This window comes from Lynx rufus, unplaced genomic scaffold (assembly GCF_022079265.1).
Source record: "Lynx rufus isolate CCGP_SWC_20201006 ecotype Redwood Valley unplaced genomic scaffold, mLynRuf1.p SCAF_8, whole genome shotgun sequence".
In the NCBI taxonomy this organism is placed as follows: Eukaryota; Metazoa; Chordata; class Mammalia; order Carnivora; family Felidae; genus Lynx; species Lynx rufus.
In genome coordinates, this window is record NW_025814896.1 from 69,842,112 (window position 1) to 69,867,289 (window position 25,178).

At 39.2% G+C, this 25,178-nt stretch overlaps 1 protein-coding gene across 20 annotated transcripts in view; it reads right to left on the bottom strand.

Moving 5' to 3' along the window:
* Positions 1–25,178, bottom strand: part of NRXN1 (neurexin 1) — a 1,138,108-nt gene that overhangs the window by 570,114 nt on the left and 542,816 nt on the right. For all 20 annotated transcript variants that reach the window (XM_047068175.1, XM_047068174.1, XM_047068172.1 and 17 more), the window contains 2 exons: positions 13,712–14,093; positions 12,276–12,466 (listed from right to left, as the gene is read on the bottom strand). In XM_047068175.1, the coding sequence (XP_046924131.1) occupies positions 12,276–12,466; positions 13,712–14,093 (573 nt within the window). The remainder of the gene's footprint in view (positions 1–12,275; positions 12,467–13,711; positions 14,094–25,178) is intronic.

The window sequence follows — 25,178 nt, forward strand, 5'->3', positions numbered from 1 at the left end:
ACTTTAAACATGCACAGAGCCTCAGTTTGGGTGCTTTGCTATCCCCTATTCCAATTGATCCTCCTACCAGTTCTTCACAATAGGTAGGAAGTTATTATTAACCCCACCTGCAGGTAAGCAAAGCACCCTTCTGAAAAGGGAAGTTAAGCGCCCAAAGGCAATACAACCAGTACAAGGAGAATTACACTGGCATTAAACCCTCCAGCTCCCAGGCTACCTCTTCTCCCACTATGCTACACTGCCTCCTATTTTTTGCTGAAAACCTTCTCAGTGACAGGAATAGAATAGGTGGAGGAGTTTAGAAATGACTGTTCCTGAAATTAAGAGACTTATAACTAAGGGACCAGTAAGAGGACCTATATAAATCTGTTATCTTTCCTAAGATGTTGAGTAGTTCTATATAACAATTTGGCTTCCTTTATTTTTTTTTCTTCAAAATAGCTTTCCTTAACTCAAAGAAATTTTCTTTTCTTATTTCAAAATAAAAGAACATTTATTTTGGGTGGGGAAGATAGAGTGCTATACAGGGTAAGTACAGAAAAACAGCTCTTTCCTATAATAATGGCCTGTTTAATGCAGGTAAAAAAAATGGCACCTGTTCTCAAGTAAGAGATACAGAATAAAGAGGGTAAAGCCACCAGTGGTTTTTTGATATCTTGGAAGGACAAAATGATTCAAAGTGCACAAAAAACTTTATGGACATTGCCAAAAGTCTTCTATAATACATGAGCTTCATAAAGTCAGATGAAACTCATTTTTTCGTTAAGTACTTGAACATTTCTATATTTTTTTTTCAAAGGAGGAGCTCCTTCTGTGCCTGAAAGATGGAACATTCTCAATCAAGCCATCAAATCCCATTGGGATATTAGAATTCCCTAGGGCATGTCTCCAAATAATGTTTTCCCAATATTTAAATTCTTCTTAAGGAGAAATGCAAATATTTGAACAGAAATGATCAAAAAGGGGAACAAGGAGGTGTGGGCAACCTTTCCTAAAGGCTTAGACATTGGAGGGCTTTAAAAATAGAATGGAATGCTGGGGCACCTGGGTGGTTCAGTCAGTTAAGCATCTGACTTGGATTCAGGTCATGATCTTGTGGTTCGTGGGTTCAAGCTGCATGTTGGGCTCTGTGCTGACAGCTCAGAGCAAGGAGCCTGCTTCAGATTCTGTGTCTCCCTGTCTTTCTGCTCCTCCCCTCTGCTCTCTCTCTCTCTCTCTCTCTCAAAATAAACATTAATTTTTTTTTAAAGTAGTATCTTTCACTCCAGACATTCAGAAGAAATTCCTTTTAATGTGCTGGCAAATATACATAGTAGTATTTAAATCCTTCTATAGATCTGGGTTCAAATTCTATTTCTAGGCCACTCACATAGCCTTTCTGATCTCCATTTTCTCATCTGTAATATGGAAACACTAACATCTCACTCATCTAACTGTAAAGATTAAGAGGCCACACTTATGAAAATGAGTATCAAAATTCAAGTCCTAGCTGAAGTGCCAACACAATACATATGATAATGTGAGGGGGAGGGGATGGGGGGGAAAGTTACAAACAGAGAGGGAAGGAGGCAAACCCTAAGAGATTCTTAAATAGAGAGAACAAACTAAGGGTTGAAGGGGGGTGGGGGAAAGGGGAAAGTGGGTGATGGGCATTGAGGAGGGCACTTGTTGGGATGAGCACTGGGTGTTGTATGGAAACCAATCTGACAATAAATTATATTTAAAAAAAAGATAATGTGAGCCTGAGACAGATGGCCAGATGCAAAATTTACAAAGGAATGATAAAATACTGATTCTCAGTCCTTGAATCCCTCAGTTATACCAAGGACAAAATAATAATAATAATAATAATAATAATAATAATGATGAAGGAGAAGAAGTAGCAGTCAGAATTTGGAAAGAAAGACGTCTGAGATTGCGCTGTGTAGTAAGCACTAGTGGCCCCCAAAGGGGGACTATATTCTAGCCCCAAGCTAGACAGAAGGCTTTCAGTTCTCCTGAAGAATCTGCTTTGAGTTTCCCACAATTGAGGTGATACAGGACTGGTAGCTGCAATATTAAGAAAGCTCTAAACAGCCTGTGGCGGCAGGTTAGAAATGAGAGCAGTGGGAATGGGCTGTACTTCCAGGGCTGAGGAGTAAAGGAAGCATGAAAACTCCTCATGCGTGGTTGTGGGCCCCATGTATAATGAGAGCAAGCCAGGCAGGGCTGCCTGGAGACAGAATGGACTCCGGGAGTAAGAGCTTGTACCGCTCCACAGGGGTTAAGGCCAGGAGGTTCTGGAAGACGGGCCCTGGATGAACCCAGGCAAGCAGTGCTAACGGAGTGAATAAGACATGTGCACCAGGCCAGTTCAGACTTCAGCTGATGTCCCTAGTTAACAAGCTGTGAGAAGATAACAGTGGGAAGGGACAGAGCTGAACATGCCCCCTGTCCTGCCTGTGACTGGCCAAAGCAGGTGGCAGCCCCTATTTTCAGTTTTGATTAATAACTTAGATTGGCCACTTTTAAAAACTTTGAGTTAAAATTATGTTTTATAGTGTAAAATGATTATAGAATTGTCTTAACAGTGAGCCCAAACATTTCTTCTAAGCCCGTATATACACAATACAAGACATTTTGAAGTGATGGCTTGAGGTAAAAGATAATATGTAGCTTGATTGTATTTGAACATGATGCTTATTAAATTTAATGATTTCACATTTAAGCCCTTAACAAAGTGTCTGACACATAGGTACTCAATAAATGACATTATTTATTAAGTTACTAATTATGATGATGATGACACTAATGAAGGCAGTTTATTATGATGCATCTCTGAACAGAGAACAAAGACAGATGCCAGGCCAGTAGACAGTGTCTCTTGCAACAACACTCAGTTTTGCATATAACTCTGTTGTTGTCCATGATTCAAACTCGTGTCTGAGCAAAAGTACAGATAATCGTATCCCAGACCATCAAGTTTCTCAAAAATAGATGGAACCGTGCGTGTCAAATTTATAAATGCCAAAGGTCTACTGTGTTAGAGATAACAGTACATTAGTACACGACCTTAAAGTGCTCAGAGAAGTCTTTTTATAGTCCTGAAGCTTCCAAGGGGAACCAGTGGCAGGAAATCAAAGCAGTGTGCTTGATGGAGGGGGGTAGCAGGTCGGGGCAGGGGAGGGAGGGGAGCCTCATGCAGCCTGTCTAAGAATGCTAATAAGCAAACTATAAGAAAGCTGGAAAAAGTGGCCTAAATATTGCCAACACCTGTCACATCCAGGTGGACCTTACGAGTCCCCTCCTTGCAAACCCTTGAGCTTCAAAGAACATTTTGGCTGATCTTGAGCACTATGATAAGAATTGAGATCTCATAAGTGGAGTATTTATAATAGTGCATGGCATATGATAAGCTCTCAGAAACAGGTTAAAATAATTATTATAGCTATTTAATATCACTATAATTATTATTTAGGCGAGATGTTTAATCTCTCCAAACCTTACCTTAGTTTCATCATCTGTTACATGGAGCCAAGTACAGCGACCTCACCAGTTTGTCATGAAAAGTAAAGAGATAATCTACTAAGATAAATCTCTTAGCTAATGCTTAGCAAAGGGTACAAGATGATTGAGAGAATAGTGAGGTACCTTGCCTAAGGACACACATAAAATAAATAGTAGGGATGCTATTTCACCTAAGTCGGTCTGACCCCAAAGCCTGGGTCCTTAATTACAAAGCTATATTGCTTCTTGTTTATCCTCAAGAAAAACCACAATAATTAATTGTGAAGGTCAAGAAAGGGCCCCTTTTAAGAGCAGAAACAGAAAACCACATTACTGTGGCATTACCAAGAAAGGCTGATTGACCTAATGCAGTTCCAAAATAATAATGGAAGTACCTTCCTGTGTGTGAAAACACTGGGCCAACAGCAGCATGATGCCATTAAAAAATGTGCTTTCCTACAAGAGTAAAGATGGCAGAATTGGCTCTGAAGCATCTTTACAGTAGTGGGGGATAACTTTGTACTAAGCCCACCTAACATTCCAGTCTATTCCAATTTTGAACCATGGCTCAAGAGGAATTGTTCAGGATCAAGGGGAGAAACTAGCTTTCCTTTGGGTCACAGAAAAAGATGGCTGGATCTGCATTATTACTAAACCCTAACTAAATAGAACAACCACTGAAAATAACAGTGATATTTACTTTTGAGATCTATAATGAACACATGTAATATTACCTACAAGCCAGCCATGGCCTCTCTGTCCTTTATAGATCTAGAGGAGCCTGATTTAAATCTTTCCAATTCCACAGAGGATAAAAATCTAGCATTCTCATTCCCTTGTGTTTCCCCAAGATCTAGTGAGCCTGTGACTTCTGCTTCTGCCTTTTGTATCCCATGTGCTGTTCTGACCCCAGATCAACATAGTCTCTCTCCACCCACAGAATAATTTTGTGCACCCAAGCATTTATAAATTTAGTCATCTGAACATTTTGGTGCCATGCAATGCCCTGTTATCTACCATCTTGATGGCTGTAGCCCCCACCCCTAACCCCTGCTCCAGAGCAAGGCAGACACACCAACTTGATTTTTGCATAGCAGATTACAGATCACCTTTAAAAACTACAGGGTGACCTACACCCACAGGGTGACCCTGCCTCCTACTATCCCCCCATTCTGGTCATAGGAAGCACATATGTTCCAATCAACCTTACTCTCTAAGAATTTGGCGCTATGGCTCCTAAACTCAAGTGAGTCTCTCATCAGTATTTGAACGCCAAAGGTGAGAATCCAGGTCTGGGGAGTCCCTTTTCCAATGCCTATGAAAACATGGAAAGCCAGTGCACAGAGAGGGAGAATAACAACGCCAATGCCTTGTTGGAAAGTTACGAGAAGACATCTCACAGCCCCTGTGGAGACCATGAGAGTGAAGATGCTGGCTTGGTGCTGACAGGTTTCCCAAATGGGGCTCTCATGAAGTCTAGCTTTAAACTTCCTCCTTCTTGTCCTTGGGTTCCTTGAATGATACACTTTGACTAACTTTCCTTTTTTTCACTGAATTAGTGAATGGATTTATGTTGTGTGTTTTTTTTTAAATTTACCTCCAAAGACCTTTGTTGAAGTCTCCCTTCAGAAAAAAAAAAAAAGAAAAAGAAAAAAGAAAAAGAAAGAAAGAAAGAAAGAAAGAAAGAAAGAAAGAAAGAAAAAAGAAAAGAGGTTGGCTCATGAAAACTCTAAAGACTCAAGTACTTCATCAGTGACAAAGATGTTGCCAAGCTTATTCAACTTTTAAGAAGACATTTCAGCTTCATCCCTGGCCTGGGATATACTGGAGATATACTGGATAATACTGGAGAGAGACAAGTATTGAAGGCCTAGCTACAATGAGGCTGAGGTCTTGTGAGCATTATCTGATCCCTAAGAACCCACCGCACCACCTATAGGCACTTTCTCCTCTACAGCATAAATGTCACCAGCTGTAGAGCTTGTCTAATTGCTGTCCTGTTGGGACATGATAAACTGGCACCTTGTCCAAAAGGCATTTTTGAACTGGATTCAGATTTCCAGGAGCCCATGCTTTGCCATGGGAGGACTGAGGAAGGCTATTTCTCCTGGAAAATGACCTCCTCACAGTTATTCCAAGCACACAAGCCAAGGCCTGTGGCTGTTAGAGCTCAGTCAGTGTCAGGGGTGAGCAAAAACCAGCATCAGGACTTCAAGCACCTATATCACCTGCCCCAAAGCAACTACAGGTTGGAAGGGTTAGGGTGTTTAAGGTTGCACCAGAAATAAAAAGCAAATAGGTGATCCCTACACCACCAGTCTCCATCTTGTGTGATGGCCAACCACATGAAGAGTGTTTTCCAATAAGTCCAAAGAAGTTATCAGATTTCTTTTCAGCATATTGCTGGAGGCTTTCGCTTGCAGTCAACTGAGTTGCTATGAACAATAAAACTCATCTTCCCTGGCCTGTTGTAAAAAGTGTTAAACTGGGAATTAGAAGACCAGATCTAGAAACACTAATTATCTGTATGGCGGTGCTGGCACTTCTCCCCTGAGCACACTTCTCTCATCTGTAAAAGAAACGAGTCAGACCAGATTGTCTCCAAGATTACTTTGAGCTCTAAGTTCCTATGATCCTAATGGTGAGAAGATAAACTTCAGATAATAGATGTAGAGGGAAGAGAAAAACCTAGACAGAAAATCTATGCCCAATGTAGATGAGGTACCAAAACAGGTACAATGGGTTGAGGAATAACAAAAGAAAGAAGACAGGGAATTGTTGACAGGGAATACAGAACTTTAATTCTGTTCACTTATGGAAGCTGGCCCAAGGATTCTAGGGAAGAAGATGGAGGGACTTCCACACTCAAGGTCAGACAGCAGGTCCAAGCCAGCTGGGCATGGAGGGGAGAGACGTCCCACTGTAAGTGGGGGTGAGACTGAAACAATGACAAAGGCCTTGCAGGAAAGAGATCAGATTGAGACTGATTTTTGCCATGCCTGATTTCTGCCAAGCCTGATTTCAGGGGAGAGGTCAGGAGACAATCACTTCACATGTCTAATGGTCTTTTCATTCTCCTGTGGGAAATGGAGTAATAGAAATGTCAAGTCTTACTTTTACATACTCGGAGACTGACTATCTCTGTTCTGTACTGTGATGATTGCCTTCAAAGTGGTCTCTTTCCCCCAGCTGGAGCCCATCCTCTGCCTCCAAGCCAAAGGAATGACTGTAAAATGCACCATGAACTATGCTCTCCTGCTTAAAACCCCTAAATTCCCTGCTCCTCAACTCTGGCATGACACTCGGGCCCTCTGAATAAGCAAATCACCTACCTTCCTCCTAAGAAGCTCAGAGAGCCTTCCAGCCCATGACTTCTTCCCAGAGATCATCTTTGAAATTCAGGTTTTATGCCAATGCAAATCTAGCTCTGTGTTTACAGCTACTTGGCCTGAAGAAGGGAGCCTGACCAAAACAGCAGGGCAAAAGTCAATGAACTTGTTTTCTAGAAAGGTCACTCACTGTATGAGATCCCATCTTTTGGAATTTGAAAGTGAGATGAAGAGAGAGGGATAGACAAGGTGGTAATGCACACAGGAACAAAAGCAATAGGTTGAAGCCATGAGGCAGAAGTCAAGAATAGGAGAAGCCAGGGAGCAGAGACAGAAAATATCTAAGTGGGAGTAGACCCAGTAGAAAAGGATCGGTGGGAGAGCATGGAATTGGGGAGCGGTGGATATTCATGTCCAAGGGAACATCCAGGAGGGTTGCTCTTGAGATTCCAGTATGATTATCAGAACAAAGTTCTTATTCTCTATGCTGCCTCATTGTTCAGCAGTTGAAAGGATTTCTTGTCTCTCTTCCTAATGGATCCTTAAAATAATCTCCCATTAACTAAAGTAATGTGACTAAATCTCTGCTCCTTTTAAATAAATTAAAAAAAGAGAGAGAGTTCTAATAAAGACAGCTTAACCAACAGGACAACAGGAGGTTGCCTCCAGTTTCAGCGCTATCTCCTACTTTAAGGCTAAGCTCAAAGTTGGACTCTTCTCTAAAAGTTTCTTTTCAAGTACATTATCAGGGCAAGGCAAGCCAGCAATCAGATGTCATATGGGCTGAACATACAAAGCCCGGGTATGTTTAAATATGATCAGGACTTGGGAATAAAATTGGATCACTAAAGAACGGAAGTGATGATATGTCAAATGGCAACATTAAAGGGTAGAGAAGGGGGGGCCTGTGTTATATTCAGGATTGCAGAGGGTAGGTAGCTGAGTGAGAGAGACTGGTATGTGATCAAGATGAAAAGAACAAGAATACTATTCATCTTCAATCTTTGCTTAGAGAATGAATATATTTGAAAGGAAAGCCCTGGTTGGGTTGTCTGTGATTATGGAAACTTTTAGTGGCTTGGTAGCAGAATAAACAATAGCAGGTGGCTGCGTTCAAAGTAAGATTTAAAGAAGAATATCAAGAAGGTTAAAAAATAATGGTCAAAAGGAGGGAAGAGACAAGACTGGAAGACAGAGGGAAAGCTTGCTCAACGCCCTGGGGTGGAAGGAAGGGGGGTGGGGGGGCAAGGAATCAGAGTGTGAGTGGAAGAACAAAGGGCTGACTCTGCCTGGGCTGACCTAGATGGGGTCTATAGGTGAATTATTCACTTGTAAGTAGTTTGCTAAGTGGCCACCTGAGGGCACTGTATTCACTCCACCTTGAATGTTTTTTCCCCTATCAAGTAAATTATCCTCAATTTGCTCAAGAATAAATTTAATGCCTTAGAGAAGGGTACCCATGGAAGATGGGGGCCAAAGACAGTCCTTCCTCCCTATCTTTGTTCTTGAACTAGATTAATGAATGAACAAGGCTGACCTTAATTCAAATACCCGGGTTAACCATAAGGATGATATAAAATAAATCATTTAAATCTATTTAGTGTTTAGTAGAAAGTCAATAAATATTAGCTCCTTCCCATATACATACATACGCAAACATACAAATTTGCCGAAGACAGAACATACAGAGGAATTACGCAAACCGTTTATCTCTCTAAAGGGGGCAGGACTCAGAAGTCCCACAATGAACGTGCAGCTGTGCTAGGAAATCAATGCAGAGAGCAAATTTATGCTGCTCTTTTCATTGCATGTTGCAGCTTGTACATAATAGCCAGAGGGAATAGAATACAAACAGCTGGGAAATAAAGATGAAAGCAAAACTGTATCAGCAGGGAGAGACACAGAACCCCCTGAGAACTCAGCAGTGTCACGAAAGATAATTTGAACAAGGTCACCTGCACGGAATTCCTCTTCTCAGAAAAAGATCATTAGACTCCCGCCCATTGCTGACCATCTCCATTTGAGTCAAGGTGGGGAATGGGATAAAGAGTCCCTAGCTTGCAAATTTATACATTAAATTTCTGTCTATATAAATCAGAGTTGTGGATAAAAGCATCATTATTATCAGTGCCCAAAATATTATTATTAGATGGTTGAAAACAAAGAATTTGTGCTTCCTCACGCAAGAGGACTCTTGAGGTTTTCCCCCAACCTCAGTCCCATAAGGCAGGTTTTGCGGCCTGATGCTGCCCTCTAGTGTCTTTTTATGGTATGGTAACGCGAGAAATAAAAACTTCCAAGAACCCTGAAGCAATCAACACCTCTTTGACCCAGGCCTGATAAAGCAAAACAAAACAAAAGGAAAAATCCTAAAGTAAAAACAAAACCAGGATTTGTACTAAACTCAAAAATGAGTTAAATTTTGCTTCAACGTAGACACTGCATTCTTTGAGGGTTCTGAAAAAATGGTATCAAGATTAGTGAGTGCTCTTCAAAAATAAAGACACTTGCCATTTCCTACACTTTACTGTCGAATGGTTACTGCTTCAGTCTGTCTGAGGCATGATCCAGAAACTTTCATTTCGTGAACCCTGTCACATGGTTCTAATGTGGAGCTGGTTGAACTCATTTTGAGAAGAACTAAAGATTATGGCAGTGACTTTAAGCGGAGTATAGAATAAATATGATAATTTTCTTACAATTCTGTAAGGGCAAAATATACATGAAATAAACATCATCAACCCAAATAGGTCACCCTTCATTTTTCCTGTATTTAGAATGCCTGAATTCTACATGACTAGCATGCTAAGAAAAACACTGCTGTTCAATTCAGAGTGAAGAGTTCATGTGGATGGTCTCCTAATCAATCAGCCCACCTCCAATTCCAGTGGGCATCCAGGTGGAGAAGAGAAAATGCCTAGTTGTTTTACTCATTCTTCAACAATACCTTCCTCTAAAGCTCTTCCTGGTGCCACCAGATTAGTTTTAATGGCCTGATATGGCTGTAGGCATCCTGTTCTTCTCTGTCCTGTAAATGCCCCACGTCAAACTTCCCCATGGAACAGAAAGCTTTCCATTATAGGAACACTTTCTTCCTCTTCAAAACTGCCCTCTCCCTTCTTTGCACAGAGGAAATGTTCTGTCAATATGTCTCATCTGACCAACGCCTCTCACCACGCATACCAAAAGGTGGTAATGACAGAAGCTATGAAATGTGTCATTACATGACCAAGCTCTCTTTTTAAGCCCCTTCTAGTCAGTGGCACACATGGCAAGAGAGCTTCCTTGGGGTTATCGTTGCCATTGGATCACACATTCAATTTACAAGCCCACAGCTTTGGCCTTTAATTTTTATGTTTTAATTTCCGGGACTTGCTTTCACTTTTTGCCATAGTCTGATAAATGTGTAAACACATAGGAACTTCACAAAGTAAAGGGGTGTAGTCATTGGTATAGAATCTCTATTCACCTGGGGAATTCACTTCAAATTTAAATAATGGGGTATTTTAAAGGCAAATGCACTCAATCAGAATTCAATACTTAGTATCTTAATGTAATATAAAATGCTATTTTCAATTCATAGTTTTATTTTTTGTATTGTGGCTAAAGCCTTTCTTACATTCAGAATCATGAAACATTCAATGTTTTAATAAAAATAGGTCCTGATGGTTAGATTTGTAAAGGTCCCTCCAACACCAGAAAGAATCCTATACCACAGCCTTCTATTACCCTCACTTCCATTTTTAATGAGCATTAAACAAATATTTACCTCAGGAAACTGTCCTAATTGTCCAATAAGATATAGCACATTGCCTTGCACTACTTCTCTATACCCCAAATGTTTATGTAGGTCTTTGCATGTCATATACTTCAATCAGCCATGAACTGCTTCTTTTCCAGCACTTTAGCATCCCACACAGTTTCTAGCGACAGCCATTTATGCTAACTGAAGTCTCCCTCTCCACAAACAGGACGCCATTTTGGTTTAGCTATGGTGGCTGGCATGGCCAGCACATTGAATGTCACAATCTCTTCCTTTCCCTTGACAATTACCACCTGAACCCACTGTGTAAAACAGGAGTACTCATTAAATAGGAAAATATGGAAAACTCATTCCATTCACTTTAGTCAGAGAGAAGAAAGATAAAGAGCTTTAGCCTGTTAAACAGCATTTCCTTTGAATCTCATTTTCCTTTCTGAGCTAAGCTATTAGATGTGTGGACACAAACAGGATCGCTTTGAAGTTAACAAGAGGCCCACTCTGAAAGAAGGAAGACAGCCATTATCACACATTTTATGAGTTGGATAAATATATTCCTGGGATTGTAAATATATTCTGCAATTACAGGACATGAAATACTTTTCTTTCTTCATTCGCCCTATTTGGAAAGACCATTTTTCTCTAGAAAGGGTTCTGTTGGATTTTCTGTTTCCAGTTCTCTAACTTCCCCATGTACTTACCTTGTGAGTCAAAGGAAAAGAACCCATCAATATAAATGAACAGCTCTTGTCAAGCAAAAATGTGACCACAATGATCCCTCCAGGGCTTTGGGATGCATCAGGGTAGAGGGGCAATGCAGGGTGCTTGCGTCAGAAATGGGGCGGGGGGGGGGGGTGGTGCGTATATTTACTCTACTGTGGCTGTTGTTTCATCCCTGGGCAAGCCATTCAAAGCTCAGATTTCCTAATTCATAATAAAATGCTAATAATACCTCGTCCAGTGCTTGTTGCAGTATTAACAAGATGGCATGTATGGATATATTCTTAGTGAATAACAAAGGCCCACTCAAATAGAAACTTCTGTTATTTTTTTCTGTTACTGACATGTTTTCTAAGCATTTGTCTTGCTCACTTGAGAAAGCGAGTATCGATAGGGAAGGACAAAGTCTGTTAAACTTTTTTAGCAGCTGGTGAAAGAAACATTCCTATTAGTGTGTGCCTGTGTGTGTATGTGCGTATGTGTGTGCATACGGGTAGGATGGGGCAAATTCACTGTTGGAGACACAAGGGTGTAAGCCAGGCTCAGACCCCTGTTGGTCAGAGGGTGTGTAAGTCTACGAACTCTCACCAATGAAAGAAAACTAATAAGTTCTAGAAGAAACTCCTTAGGAATCTAGTTACTTGACCCTAAATCCATTAAAAACTGTAGGGACTAAAGAAACTTGCAAACAACCTACTTGTCTTTATAATATCAAGACTAAGAACATGTTTTCTCTTTAAATTTTAATCATGCATGCATTCTTAGAGATTGCATTTTTTGAGCTATTAAATATACATATGTTTCTGCCACATTAAAGGGGAGCACAAGCTTGTATGTTGTATTATTAATTATGTGTTGGAAATAAAACTCTGATCACTCTTGGCAAACAATAGATACACACACTCCAAAACAAAGGATTCGTGCTGTGAGTGGAGACCATGTGGGTTCGTGCCTGTTACTCCGACGCAGTGTGAACTTACTTTTAAGGTCCAAGTTCCTGGCTCCCGCAGTGATTTGTGTTGTGATTTTCGTGTCAATTTTGACAGTGTGGAGATTGCTGGTGTCCCTTGAGATCATCACATTGTGCCACTGATTGTCATTGAGAGGTTTATTTGAGCTCCCTTTGATAAGGTTAGCACCATTTCCCAAATCAAACACATAATGTAAGTACCTGGGAAAAAAGCGAAGGTGAGGAAATGTCATCACTTTTTGAATTTTTGATGGAGTCAAACTGGATATTACAAATGGAGATCTTTTTTTTTAATGTGGTACCATTCTTGTTAGTAATCTGAGTGAGCTGTACATAGCCTCAGCTAACAAGAAGGTAAGAAACACTACTGTTTTAGAAGGAGGATTATTCATTGTCTGCATGAAAATAGTGAAAATTATTTTCAAAATCATGGTGTACATCTCACTTTATGACATTGGAAGGTCAATACCTTTCGCTACTCATTCTCTATTTCCACCTACACCCCATCTTTTGCCAGTTTCTTGTACCTGCTTTTCCTTCATCTTAAATGCCTGTTTTTTAGATGAGAAATGTGCACTCACCTTTCAAGACTCAGCTCCGATATCCACCCCCTCCCTCATGTATTTTCTTGATTTCCTAAAAGACTGTCCTGACCTTAGCACATGATCATCTGAGGCAACTTTTCATAATGCTTCTCTGCGATGTTTATGTGTTCACCTATATTCCGTAGGGTTGCATGTTACATGTGTGGCTCCAGTTTGGTAGAATCTTAGATGTGCACAGAAGTGGTGTATATATATATGTATAGATAGATAGATAGATAGATAGATAGATAGATACACACATATATGTGTGTATATATATATAATTAGTGCCGGGTATACTCTCTTGCCCATTGTAGATATGCTATAATGTTCACTGACTGAATGAATGAATACTCAAATCAGTTAAAACACATCATGTTTTCCTCACCATTTCAAGGAAATTTCACAAAAATCTTTCCTTCTAAATTCTTCAAGGAATTCTGATATAGAATGAAATTTGAGTTAAATGGATTTTATGAAATTGAAGTTATCTGATTACTTATTTTAGGTGTTTAATTAGCACAAATTTTTATACATTTGTAGAAATGCTTTTGTAGAATTACAGTGTGCATAGTAAGGAAACCCACATTTGAAGCATAAGATTCATGGAATGCCTATCATAATTAGAACTCAATGTTATTTGTACCTCATGTATGAAAGTGTAGGTATAGAAGACTTACTGATTTCCTATTAACTTTACAAGATATCCAAGAAGTGATCTGAACAAATATATTTAAGCCATTCTTCCACAGTCTTGCCCACTACCTTAGAAACGAACACATCTGTTTAATGTATATTTTTGGTTATCAAGGTCAATTTTGCAAATTTTTATTTATTTGTCATTGAGCTCACATATACTCACCCTTTAACTAATTCGACCACAATAAAGTCATTTCCATCCCCACTATTATATAGTATTAGTCCATCTAGGGATGTTGTCTTGAACTGGAAAAAAAGATGCATAGAAGTGTAGGCTTGCAATGTAGCTAAGGCAACATAACTTGATTTGGTCTTGAAGGTGACAGGGTCTGCTATGATGTTCCTGAAGCCAAATCTGGCATTGAGCTCACAGTAATCTATGTCACCATTTTTACACAAGTCAATGTATGCCATTCCATTAAATGTCAGGCTTTGCAGGTGTCCAATGAAGTTGGAGGGGACAGAAGACAGATACCGACGTTCCGTGATGATGCCAGTCTCTATGTTATGAAACTCCAGCCTCGTGTGATCGCCTGCCATTTGACCTGAAAGGTCAATAATAATAATGTATTATTATTTTTCTGTATCTAAAAGAAACTCCCAACTTTAGACTTCCATGGCGATATCACATCTTAAAATACAAGGATCCAAATACCTTTTGACATTCAGTTACATATGGTAAAAACATAGCAATGATATTAAAGGGTAAGGCTGGATACTTAATAAAACTTTCTTAGGTCAGGTTTTAATCTTTGTCCAAATCGTAGCCTTAACAAAAATCACCTTCATTAGGCAAAATTACAGAATTTTTTTTAAAGTAGAGTTAAGAAATAAAGGAAGCAAGAAATAAAGAAAGAATGGGAAAGAGGGAAGGAGAGAGAAAGGAAAAGAAAAAGGAAGGAAGGACTGAAGAAAGGAAGGGAGGGAGGAAAAAGGGAAGAAAGAAAAAAGGAAGAAGGAAGGAAGGAAGGAAGGAAAGAAGGAAGGAAGGAAGGGAGGAAGAAAAGATAGATGGAAGGAAAGGAGAGGGAAGCATTAAGGGCAATGACCGTCCTAAATTGTTCCATCCAACATTGATACATCCCAGCTTCATGGTTACATGTTTTTCTTAAAGAAATGCTCTTAAAGAAAAAAAAATGACTCTATATTTTTCTATACCCAATAGAAAAAATGAAGGGCTGCTGACTATTCTTTCAACAATGAACCATAAAAATGTGTCCAAAATTAAATATGCACTTTTCCCCTCCTCTTTTCTGTGCTGAACAATTCCCACAGTCTTCAGTAGAACTAGCCTCCTGGCCACTCTAGAGTTTCTGTTGATCTCTTCTGGACCCATGCCATTTTCCTTGCACTTATATTTTGGATACCTAAACTGGGCACACTCTACCAAATCAAGGCATGCCCAATTTTGAGACTATGAGTAAAATCAGCCCTGAAGTACAATCTTTTTTAAACACCCTAGTGTCAGATTTGGTTGCAGATTTATTTATTGATTGACTTTTCAATTCAGTCTCCATGCTTCTCCATTCCACTAAATTCTTCTGTCAATCCCATGAAAACCCAACCCAATCCTGTCTTTACCTCTAGAGTGATAACTGTACCTACCTACATACCACTGAAGGGAAGATAAATAAACAAAGATGTGAACTTGTTTTCCAGTGTACAACATAAAGTACTCTTAGCATTGATAGTAATTCTCTCCTAGCGTCTTGCTCTTGTCCAATTAAATTGTCATTTTCTTTCTTCTAAAACTCGAAAAGGTCATTCAAATTGCAATCAAGTTCTTCCAGGTGCTAGATTCACTACTCAATTTGGCATAATTGGAAAATTTATCGAGCTTACCATATCCTGTCATCCATGATATTAATGAAAATATTAATTAGAGCTAATCCCAGGATCAGCCCCTGAGAAAATGCACTGAACCTTCTTCCCGGGTGTAATGAAGATTGAACAACCATCTATGTGGCCCTCCTTCAACCAACTTGACAGATTTTCATGTCTTCAATCAAGACAGTAAAATATTGGCTGGCATTTTGAGGAAATGCCAGTAAGTGAAATATAAAAGGCATATTTTTTTCTTGTGCAAGAGAAACTTCTACATACATAATTGATTTTGATGCTTATAAACTCATTGGTGTAAAAAATTCTCCCGTGAGCTGTACTTAATTCTGCTTAATTTCTACACCTCTTTACTAGTTCTTGATCCTGGTAACAGCATTCTTGCCATATCCTTGACATGCTCTCTTTTTGGACTTTTTTTTTTTTTTCTGATTCTATCTCTACAAACTTTTTTTAAATATAAAATATACCACTGTAAACATCTCGTTTCCTTCCTCCTCCCCACTATGCCTACTGCTCATCTTTTGGATGCAAAAATACCATTAAATCCTTAGCATTACTGGTTTCTAGTATGACATCATTTCTCTCTCCTTCTTTAGTGTTTTGTTCAATGACCTCAATGCTATTCCTTGGGGAACTACTTACTTGGTAGCAAATAAAATGAGTCTTAAATAATTTTCAAATATCACACCAGAAACATTGAATTAATAAGCTATACAAAGGAAAACTATAAAAAGCTAAAAAAAATCACTTGGGTTTTCATACTTCCTTGTGTTGATTTTTTAATCTTTTTCATTATATTAAAATGGGAGCCCTAGCTCAATGAACCCACCTCAACCCTGAAACTGTCATGTTTCTTCTTCAAAGTTCCATTAATGAACCAACAGGTAGTAAGGAAATAACCTGCTCCCCCCACCCCTAAAAAATACAAATCCTTACAACTAAGTATTATCCCAAACTGTCATGTTCTTGATAGCTCTGAAATAGGGAAGCACATTTTGTTTCAAAGGACTGAGAAGTTCAGTGATAAAAATAACAAGTAATGTCTGTTTTCTTTTCTCAAAGGGTTAGAATATGTATGCAGAGCATAAATAATAAAAAGGTAGTAAAACAGTTTGGGAGCAACCGTGGCCCAGTTACAAGAAAAATCATTATGGCCCATGTTCAAGAGTCTATTCTTTCTTTAATAAGCGCATATAAATCGCGTTGACAGTAATGGCAGATATGCTTGCTGGCGGGGGAGAATTAGCACCTAAAAGCCATTATCCACTGCCTTAGAAGACATTAACTGCTGCCTTCTAAACATTCTTTTTTTTCCCTCAGAATTTATTCCAGAGTTTAATCCTCTGGCAGTAATGTAGCCATTTCTACTATTATACATATATATTGATTATGAAAAAATAAAGGACATTGAAGGAGAAAGATGTTTTTTCAAGGTTCCAAGCATTTAAAAATGTAGCATCTTTTCCAGAGACTGAGTGAAAAGAAAGTCTGGAATTAGCAAAATGCCTCTGATCAAAGGATATGGATACACTGGATTGGCAATAATCTCCAACGAGAGACAACCTCCTGGATAGTGTGTTTGCACAGGTATCTTATGATGCACATCCAATCTTTATATACAAACACATAACAATATCAGCTAGTTTATGTTTAATCTTGCTCGGAGTCAAGTTAACTTTCTTGTTCAGAGTCAAGAGTTAAATTTCTGCTACAGAACAAAATAACACCCAGCCCCATATCACCTTGTTAGTTCACTTAAAGTTCTGGAGTGTGTGCTATATATGTCAGGTCCTGTATTAGGTAATAAAGAAGCAGTATCATTTTACAAAACTCATGGTTTATTGGGGAAAGGCAGACAAAAAGAGGTAAGGAAATAATGAAATATATGATGACAAAATAACAACAAAAAACTTCTATGAATTTCATAAACAGGATATTGAGTTATTAAGTATGGGATGGGGGGCCTGAGCTGATATTTAAGTTAAATTTGAAAGATTAAAAGATGGGATGCCTGGGTGGCTCAGTCAGTTAAATGTCTGACTTTGGCTCAGGTCAGGATCTCATGGTTCATGGGATGGAGCCTCTCATCAGGCTCTGTGCTGACAGCTCGGAGCCTGGAGCCTGTTTTGGATTCTGTGTCTCCTTCTCTCTCTCTCTCTCTGCCTTTCCCCTGCTTATGCTCTGGTTCTCTCAAAAATATATAAACATTTAAAAACATTAAGAAAAGAGAGAGAGAGAGAGAGAGAGAGCCCTGCTAAGAACTGGAGAAGCAGAATGGGGAGTTGGATTCCAGGAAGGGAAACACACGTCAAGGGCATTCAGGTGAAAAAGAGGAGGCCATTGTGGCTGGGGAATCAGGAGTACGTGAGATGAGGGGCTCACCTGAGACGGGAAGGAGAGTCACAGGCCAGATACAACACACAATGCCTCCTGATTATATTCTGTAGGCATTGAAGGGTTATGGGCAGGCAGATGCCATGAGTCAGTGCCTGAACGTGTGTGTTCAATCCCTCTGAGGTAGGTATAGTAAACTGGAGACCATTTGAAGTAGGGTGGTTATAGCAAAAATGGAAAAAATTAAAAAAGGTGTATGAAATGAGATAATTTTGCAGATGTAATTTGCAGGACTTACCAATAATGTGTAGATGATAGAGAGGAGGGAAATTGTAAGCATAAAGAGTTAGGGGATCCCCAGAAAAAGAAAAATGAGACATAGCTTTCATGACACAAGAGAAGTCATTTTAGCAACCCCCACCCCAGCCAGCTGTTTTCCATGGCCTATGCCTTACCAATTCTACTTTCCCAAACACACTTCTGGCAGAACTTTCAGGGGGATGCCAGAATTACAAAGAAATGCAAAAACCTCAGGAGTTAAGGATTTCAAGGGAACAAATGGAATGCAAAAATTAACAGTTTCTACCAGGCCTGGAAGTGGCCTAAACATATCTGAGACAAAAAAGTCAGTGGCAAAAACCCCCAGTGCTATTTAAAAGACCCTGCATTCCTTACCAGAGATAAAAGCCCAAGACTTCAACCAGTTTATACTGATCTTGGAACAAGCCCATATTCCGTCCCCCTTGTCTAACAGTTACCTCAGCTTCATTATAATGTTATAGTCTCCATCCAAGGGGAAGCACAAGCTTCATTACCATAACTTACGAGGCATGTATAGGCGTGCTTTCTAAGTATGCCTGAGCAAGCCTTTACCTGCCATGCCAGAGCTCTCCTTTCCGAATATTTATCCTAACCCTAAAAGGAAAGGAGTACCTTTCACTCTGTTAAGGGAGTCTCAGTCTTGGAAGTTATTCCCTGTGATCTCCATGTTTGCTGCAAACAAAGTTTCTTTTGAGTGACAAACTGCATCTGGTGTAGACTCTATCTGTAAGTCACCAAGGAGCGAACTCAGGTTAGCTCCATTATAGAATGATGATGCCCAGCTAGCTGGTTTGCTTACATATGGTAAATACTGTTTAATGAAAGACACACTAACATACACACACACACACACACACGCACACACACACACACAAAACACATAGTTCCAGAGTCTTGAGACTGACCAAGTGAGGAGCTGAAACCCAAGACTCCCTGCTTAGGGCTCTTATATAGCTTGTAGAATTTCACTTCCAAGTTCCTAGGGAATCTCTTCCTTTTTAAGCTTCTTTGCAGGCAACTGTTGCCCTCATCACCCTAGGTAAAGTGCAGGCATTCCCAAGACTGGCCTGAGCATGTACTGTCGTGTCTTCAACACCTACTTAACAGTACATTTAACTGTAATTTAAAGATGAGGTCAAAACGTAAGAAGAAATGCATGAAGAGTGCCTAATGCTTTTCCTTACTCTTTTTTTCCTCTTCTGTGATTTCTCACTTGCTGTAAAATTTAATAACAAAACAAAACAATCGCTTTCCTGATTCATGGTGGGCCTCAAGTGGGCTTCAACACTAGAGTGTTTGAAAAAAAATCCCATTTCTAAACATAAGCCTCAGTGGCAAGTTTCCACTGCCCATTTTGGAAACTTCCCATGTTATGGAAGTCAAGCCTTTTTTATTCTTACAAATTTTTGGCTTTCATGAGATCTTTCACAAAACCTAATCCCCCAAAAATAAATCACCTTGATGAAAATTCACTCAGTAAAGGTAAATTAATGTGAAAATAAAACTGCCTTTAGCTCTGAGCAGCAAGATGCTGAGAGCTGAGGGAAGGAAAAAGTTGAGGTAGAGTACTGGGGTGCAGGGTGAATAATTTGGGTGAATCATCAATATTTACTTGGTTTATATTCCTATTCATCTTTAAACTCTGGAAAGAGCATGTTGGATTTCACTACTGAAAAAAAAAAATTTACTCCTACAGAGTGGAGGATAAAATCAAATTTCTGCTCTAAGACTTTGGGCAATTTTGAGAAAGAGTAAATGACAAGCTAATTTACTGAAATACTAGTTTATATTGTGTTCTTCCTTCAATTCTAAAATGCTAGCCAGGTATTTTGCCTCAAAGGGTTTTTCTTGGCAGAGTGGAAGCTGCTGGAAAACAATGCCTTCCTCAATCTTTTGAGAAAGCCTGATTTGCAAGGTTTATCCAGAAAGGGGGAGGGAGAAAGAAAGAAAGAAAGAAAGAAAGAAAGAAAGAAAGAAGAAAGAGGGAGAGAAAGAGAAAGAGAGAAAGAAAGAAAGAAAGAAAGAAAGAAAGAAAAAGAAAAGGAGAGAACAGAGTGTATTTGAGGGCTGATAAAGATGATGGGATTACCACTGACTGGAGATAGGAGAATACTGGTGGGATTTAGAAGTACAACTCATTCCATCATCCTGCTCTCAGCTCAGGGTCAAAGTTTCAGACAGAATTGGCAAACATAGGGAGACTGGACTGCAGCCCACAGCTCCTTGCAGGAATTAGCAAAGATCCATTCACCCACTTAGGACAGGAGCAACAGGGTTCTTGCAATTAAAAGGACAAAGGACAAAAAAAAAAAAAAAAAAGGTGTTTTTGTGGGAACAAGTGCAGAGGGAAGACAAAAGGAGACTCATATGATCCAAGTTTGGGAATAGGGAGTGGGGGCAAAACAGACTATGATTAAATATCCTGTAAATCCAGAAGAGAGGCCTAAGGCCTTATTGATTTAAATTGTGCTGATTTAAATTGATATAAAGACAATTAAGAAATGTCCCATTTCTTACATACCTGAGTTGGTGGATCAAGATTCATATTATAATTTTAATAATACATGCTGAACAAAAACATGTTAAACAAATGTCTTAGGATATATTTGTCCTCCAAAGTTGGGGATTCTAAAAGGGATTCCTTTTCTTTCAGATCATAAGCCAAACCTCACCAATGACCTATGAATTCTTAATGAAGTCTTGGATGCCAGAATCCCAATATGAACCAGGCAAGGAAATATGAGTAACTTTGCCTTGAAGAGCCAGTCCATGCCCAGGAGCAGAAATGGGTACCTGCAACAGTAGCTTAGAAATGATCCCTCAACAGAGTCAATTCTCTTGGGAGTCCCCCACAGAATAGGTCACTCACTTGTTCCTACATCTACAAGCTACATCCCACATCCAGGTAAATATCTGTTTATTCTGTTTCCTAACATTATGATTGCTGGTGGTAGATAAATGCCTGGCCATTTAAGTAAACAAAGGAATGTATTTACTGCAAGTTGAAGAAGGCAATTCATTAACTTAAAAGTTTGGTTGGAATCTATGTAATTGAAAATATGTATCTTGAATTTTCTATGAAAATCAGATGGCAATTCATTTAGGGGCCATTTCTGGAATTTTCTTTGTTATACTGATCATATTCACACCCTATTTGTTACTTTTTTTAATATTTATTTTTGAGAGAGATAAGAGAGAAAACTCTCACTAGTGGGGGAGGGACAGAGAAAGAGGGGGCAGAGGATCTGAAGGAGGCTCCCCACTGACAGCAGCAAGCCTGATATGGGACAGGAACACACAAACCAAACTGTGAGATCATGACCTGAGCCGAAGTTGGGTGCTTAACCAACTGAGCCACCCAGGTGCTCCTATTCATCACTTCTTAATACAAAATGTGTTGCATTGATTTTTAAAATCATGTTAATGTTGTACATACTTACAACATACTTATGTAATTAAATAGGAATGGGAAGGAAAAGCTAAAGTGAAATACATAAAACTAATTATACTTCAAATGGAGACTATAACTACACTCAAGGAAGGAAATTAGGAAGAAAAGGAAAAAAAGGGAGGCAGAGAAAGAAGGAAGGAAGGAAATAAGCCAAGTTATAGCCAAAGTTACTTGTAAACTCAGCGTTTAATTTTACCTGCTAAGTCTCAGGCAGTGAGGAATGAGAAGAATCACAAACTAATCCTGAATTTTGTTTTAGTTGATTTATTAATTGTAGTGGTATAGGCAACTTCCAGTAATCCACACACTATTCTAGATTCATTATTGGGTTGAAGAAATGAGTAACTGACATCACTGAGGGCAAGGATCCCACCATGGAAGAAAGAACATGGAAACACAGAATGGGGGAAGTCAAAAAACAAGGACATAGATATGGATGTACCACTGTGAACTCATCTTTTCTAAAAGATATGTATATGCATGATTATGTGCACATGCATTTTTGTAAACTAGAAACCACTGTTTGGATGATTTAGGTTTTATCAGAAAGAGTAAAAATGAGGAGTTTGTGTCTAAGGTCATGTGTCAGAGGTTGTGAGTAAACAGCTACCCGGGGACAAGGACATGTGAAAACCACAAGGGAACATTCTTTAGTTCCATGTGTGTATTTACATATTCATTCAGGTTTATGTGTATATCCTTGAATATATTTTCCTATCTTTGCCTACTGAAAAGGGCAGGAAACAAAGATACTCCAATAGCATTGAGAGTATCTCAACATCAACCACCCAGATTTTGGTCTCTAATATCAATCTTGACTAAATGAAGACAAAATGGCTGATTCCAGAGCTGGGGCATGGTAGGTACAAGCTGTGCCTGGAATATCCTGTTATGACATAAAGTAAGTAAGAAAATGCTAAAAAAGCAAAACAAAATAAAACAAAACACAAACCTGAAAATGTTGGGGTGGGGCATGTCACAATATAACAAAGACCAACTTCATGGGACTCACACTGGCCCATGGACTCAAACTGGGACCATCTGAGCACCAAAATAATCAAGTAAAGTAATTATAAACTATTTGAGAAACATAGAAACTTGGGTGTCCATACCAATAAGGAAGAAATAAAGGAAGGAAGGAAAGAAGAAAGGATGGGAAGTGCTGGAATTAGAAAATCATTTTGTAACTACTGCACTAAAGACTGGATCAGGAGAAAATCTTCAATGGATGCTAAATGTAGGGTGAAATTTTGAAGAGACACAGAATATTTTTTATGGTCTTAATGTCTCTCCACAGACAGTTTATTAGTGGAGAGGGAGAAAACATACTGTTCATGTAGTGGAGAAAATGGACAACGTGTTGACCAAGTGGTTAAATTAAATCACCGGTAAAGGACACGGACGTCTCATGCCTTCAGACAGGATACTAGAAGGAGGCCACAATATCACCAATGCAGAATTCAACCCAAAAATGCAAAACCTGAATTCAATCGTGAGAAAACATCAAACACAAAATAAGTGACTTTACAGTGATAAAAGGTGGGAGGGTTATATATTTCAAAAATGTCAATGTCACGAAAAGACAAAAAAAAAAAAAAAGTTGCTGGAAATGTTTCAGATGAAAGCAGGTTAAAGAGACCCGAAAGCTATATGCGGTGTCCGAGCCCAGGCTGCACACTGTGTAGAGGGGAAACGCTATACAAGACAACACTAGGTCAACTCACTAAATTGTAATATGGAGAACAGAACAGATAAAAGATATTGCATCCGAGCAACACTTACTGAAGTTGGTAACTCTTTGTTATGTAAGGGTATATATATATATATATATATATATATATATATATATATATATCATTATTTGTAGAAAATGCACACTTTAATAGTTACAGGTAAAGGGCCATTTTGTATTTAATTTTTCCTCAACTGGTTATGAAAAAAAAAAGTGAAAATGTCAAAGCAAATGGGATACAACATTCACAAGAGTAAAGATAGATCAATGTTCTTTGTACTGTTTTTATTTTTGAGTGTTTTTTTGTAAACTGGAAACTATTTGTAAATAAAATTTAGCAAAATATGTTGCACCATACTTTTGTTTCTATCTCTTCTTCATCCACTGTAGTTCAGGACTTATGACTTTACATCCTAAAGCATATACTACACTGACACAGGATTCATTTTGCTCAAAACATATTCTCTCAGCATACTCTCAGGATTTCCAATCACCTGAAGGTCCACGAAAAATGAACGCCTTGAGCACACTGACCTATTTGCTGCAAAAGGCCATTTTAGCCCTGTCAACTACCATATAGATGCATGAAACCAAACAAAACTGTCTCCTCAACATTAGTCTGTGTAGCACCATTGAAGCCCTTCTCCCCAGTATGGAATGTTCCCTCACATACTTTTATCATCTGTGTTACTCTCTCTTTCAAGCCTAGTTCAAATGTCATCTATTGCTTTAAGCTATCTTTGAAACCAAGGTCCTCAACCTCTCTTCTGAACTCCAAGATCATAAATTGCTTACATCAAACATTCAGTACCTCATCTACTGCACCAATTGTCAGTTCTTGTGTGAGTTCTTGTGTGTATATCTATTTAGATATAGATGTGTATGTATCTATTAAGATGTGTGTGACATGATGTGTGTGGAAAGTATGTGTTGTAGAGGTTTTGACCACGAGTCAAAAAAACAAAATCATCAATAATAGCAATAAAATCAAACCTAGGTCCTCTTCTAAGTTCTGGTAACAGTGGCATTTCAAAGAAACATAAGTCACTTAACCCCTTTGAAACTCAGTTTCCTCATCTTTCTTTTTTTTATTATTTTTTTTTAATATTTATTTTTGAGAGAGAGAGAGAGAGAGAGAGAGAGAGAGCGAGCGCACAGGCAGGGGAGGGGCAGAGAGTGAGGGAGACACAGAATCTGAAGCAGCCTCTAGGATCTAAGCTGTCAGCACAGAACCCAATGTGGGGCTCGAACTCACGAACCACAAGATCATGACCTGAGCTTAAGTCAGATGCTTAACCAACTGAGCCACCCAGGCATCCCAGTTTCCTCCTCTTTAAAATGAAAATGCAGGGGCGCCTGGGTGGCGCAGTCGGTTAAGCGTCCGACTTCAGCCAGGTCACGATCTCGCGGTCCGTGAGTTCGAGCCCCGCGTCAGGCTCTGGGCTGATGGCTCAGAGCCTGGAGCCTGTTTCCGATTCTGTGTCTCCCTCTCTCTCTGCCCCTCCCCCGTTCATGCTCTGTCTCTCTCTGTCCGAAAAATAGATAAACGTTGAAAAAAAAAATTAAAAAAAATAAAATGAAAATGCATATGCCCTATCTGCTTCACTGGGTTGTGTGAGATTTGAGACATACTTAGGGACAAAAGAATGTTCCCCTGTGGTTTTCACATATCCTGTCCCCGGCAACTATTTATTCACAACCTCTTGCATATGACCTTAGACACAAACTCCTCATTTCTACTCCTTTTAATAAAACCCAAATCATCCAGACAATCGATGCTACAAAAACAATTCATTCCTCTAAGACCCGTCCTTGACCAAAACTAGTTGAACTTGGGTTGACACTCTTGTCAAAGCCCTGCAAAAATTCTGCCTTCCTTCACCGGGTTCACACAGTTCCTTTAGAACCTTCTCCTGTCTGGCAATTTTGAATAAAGACTTAGGCTAACCA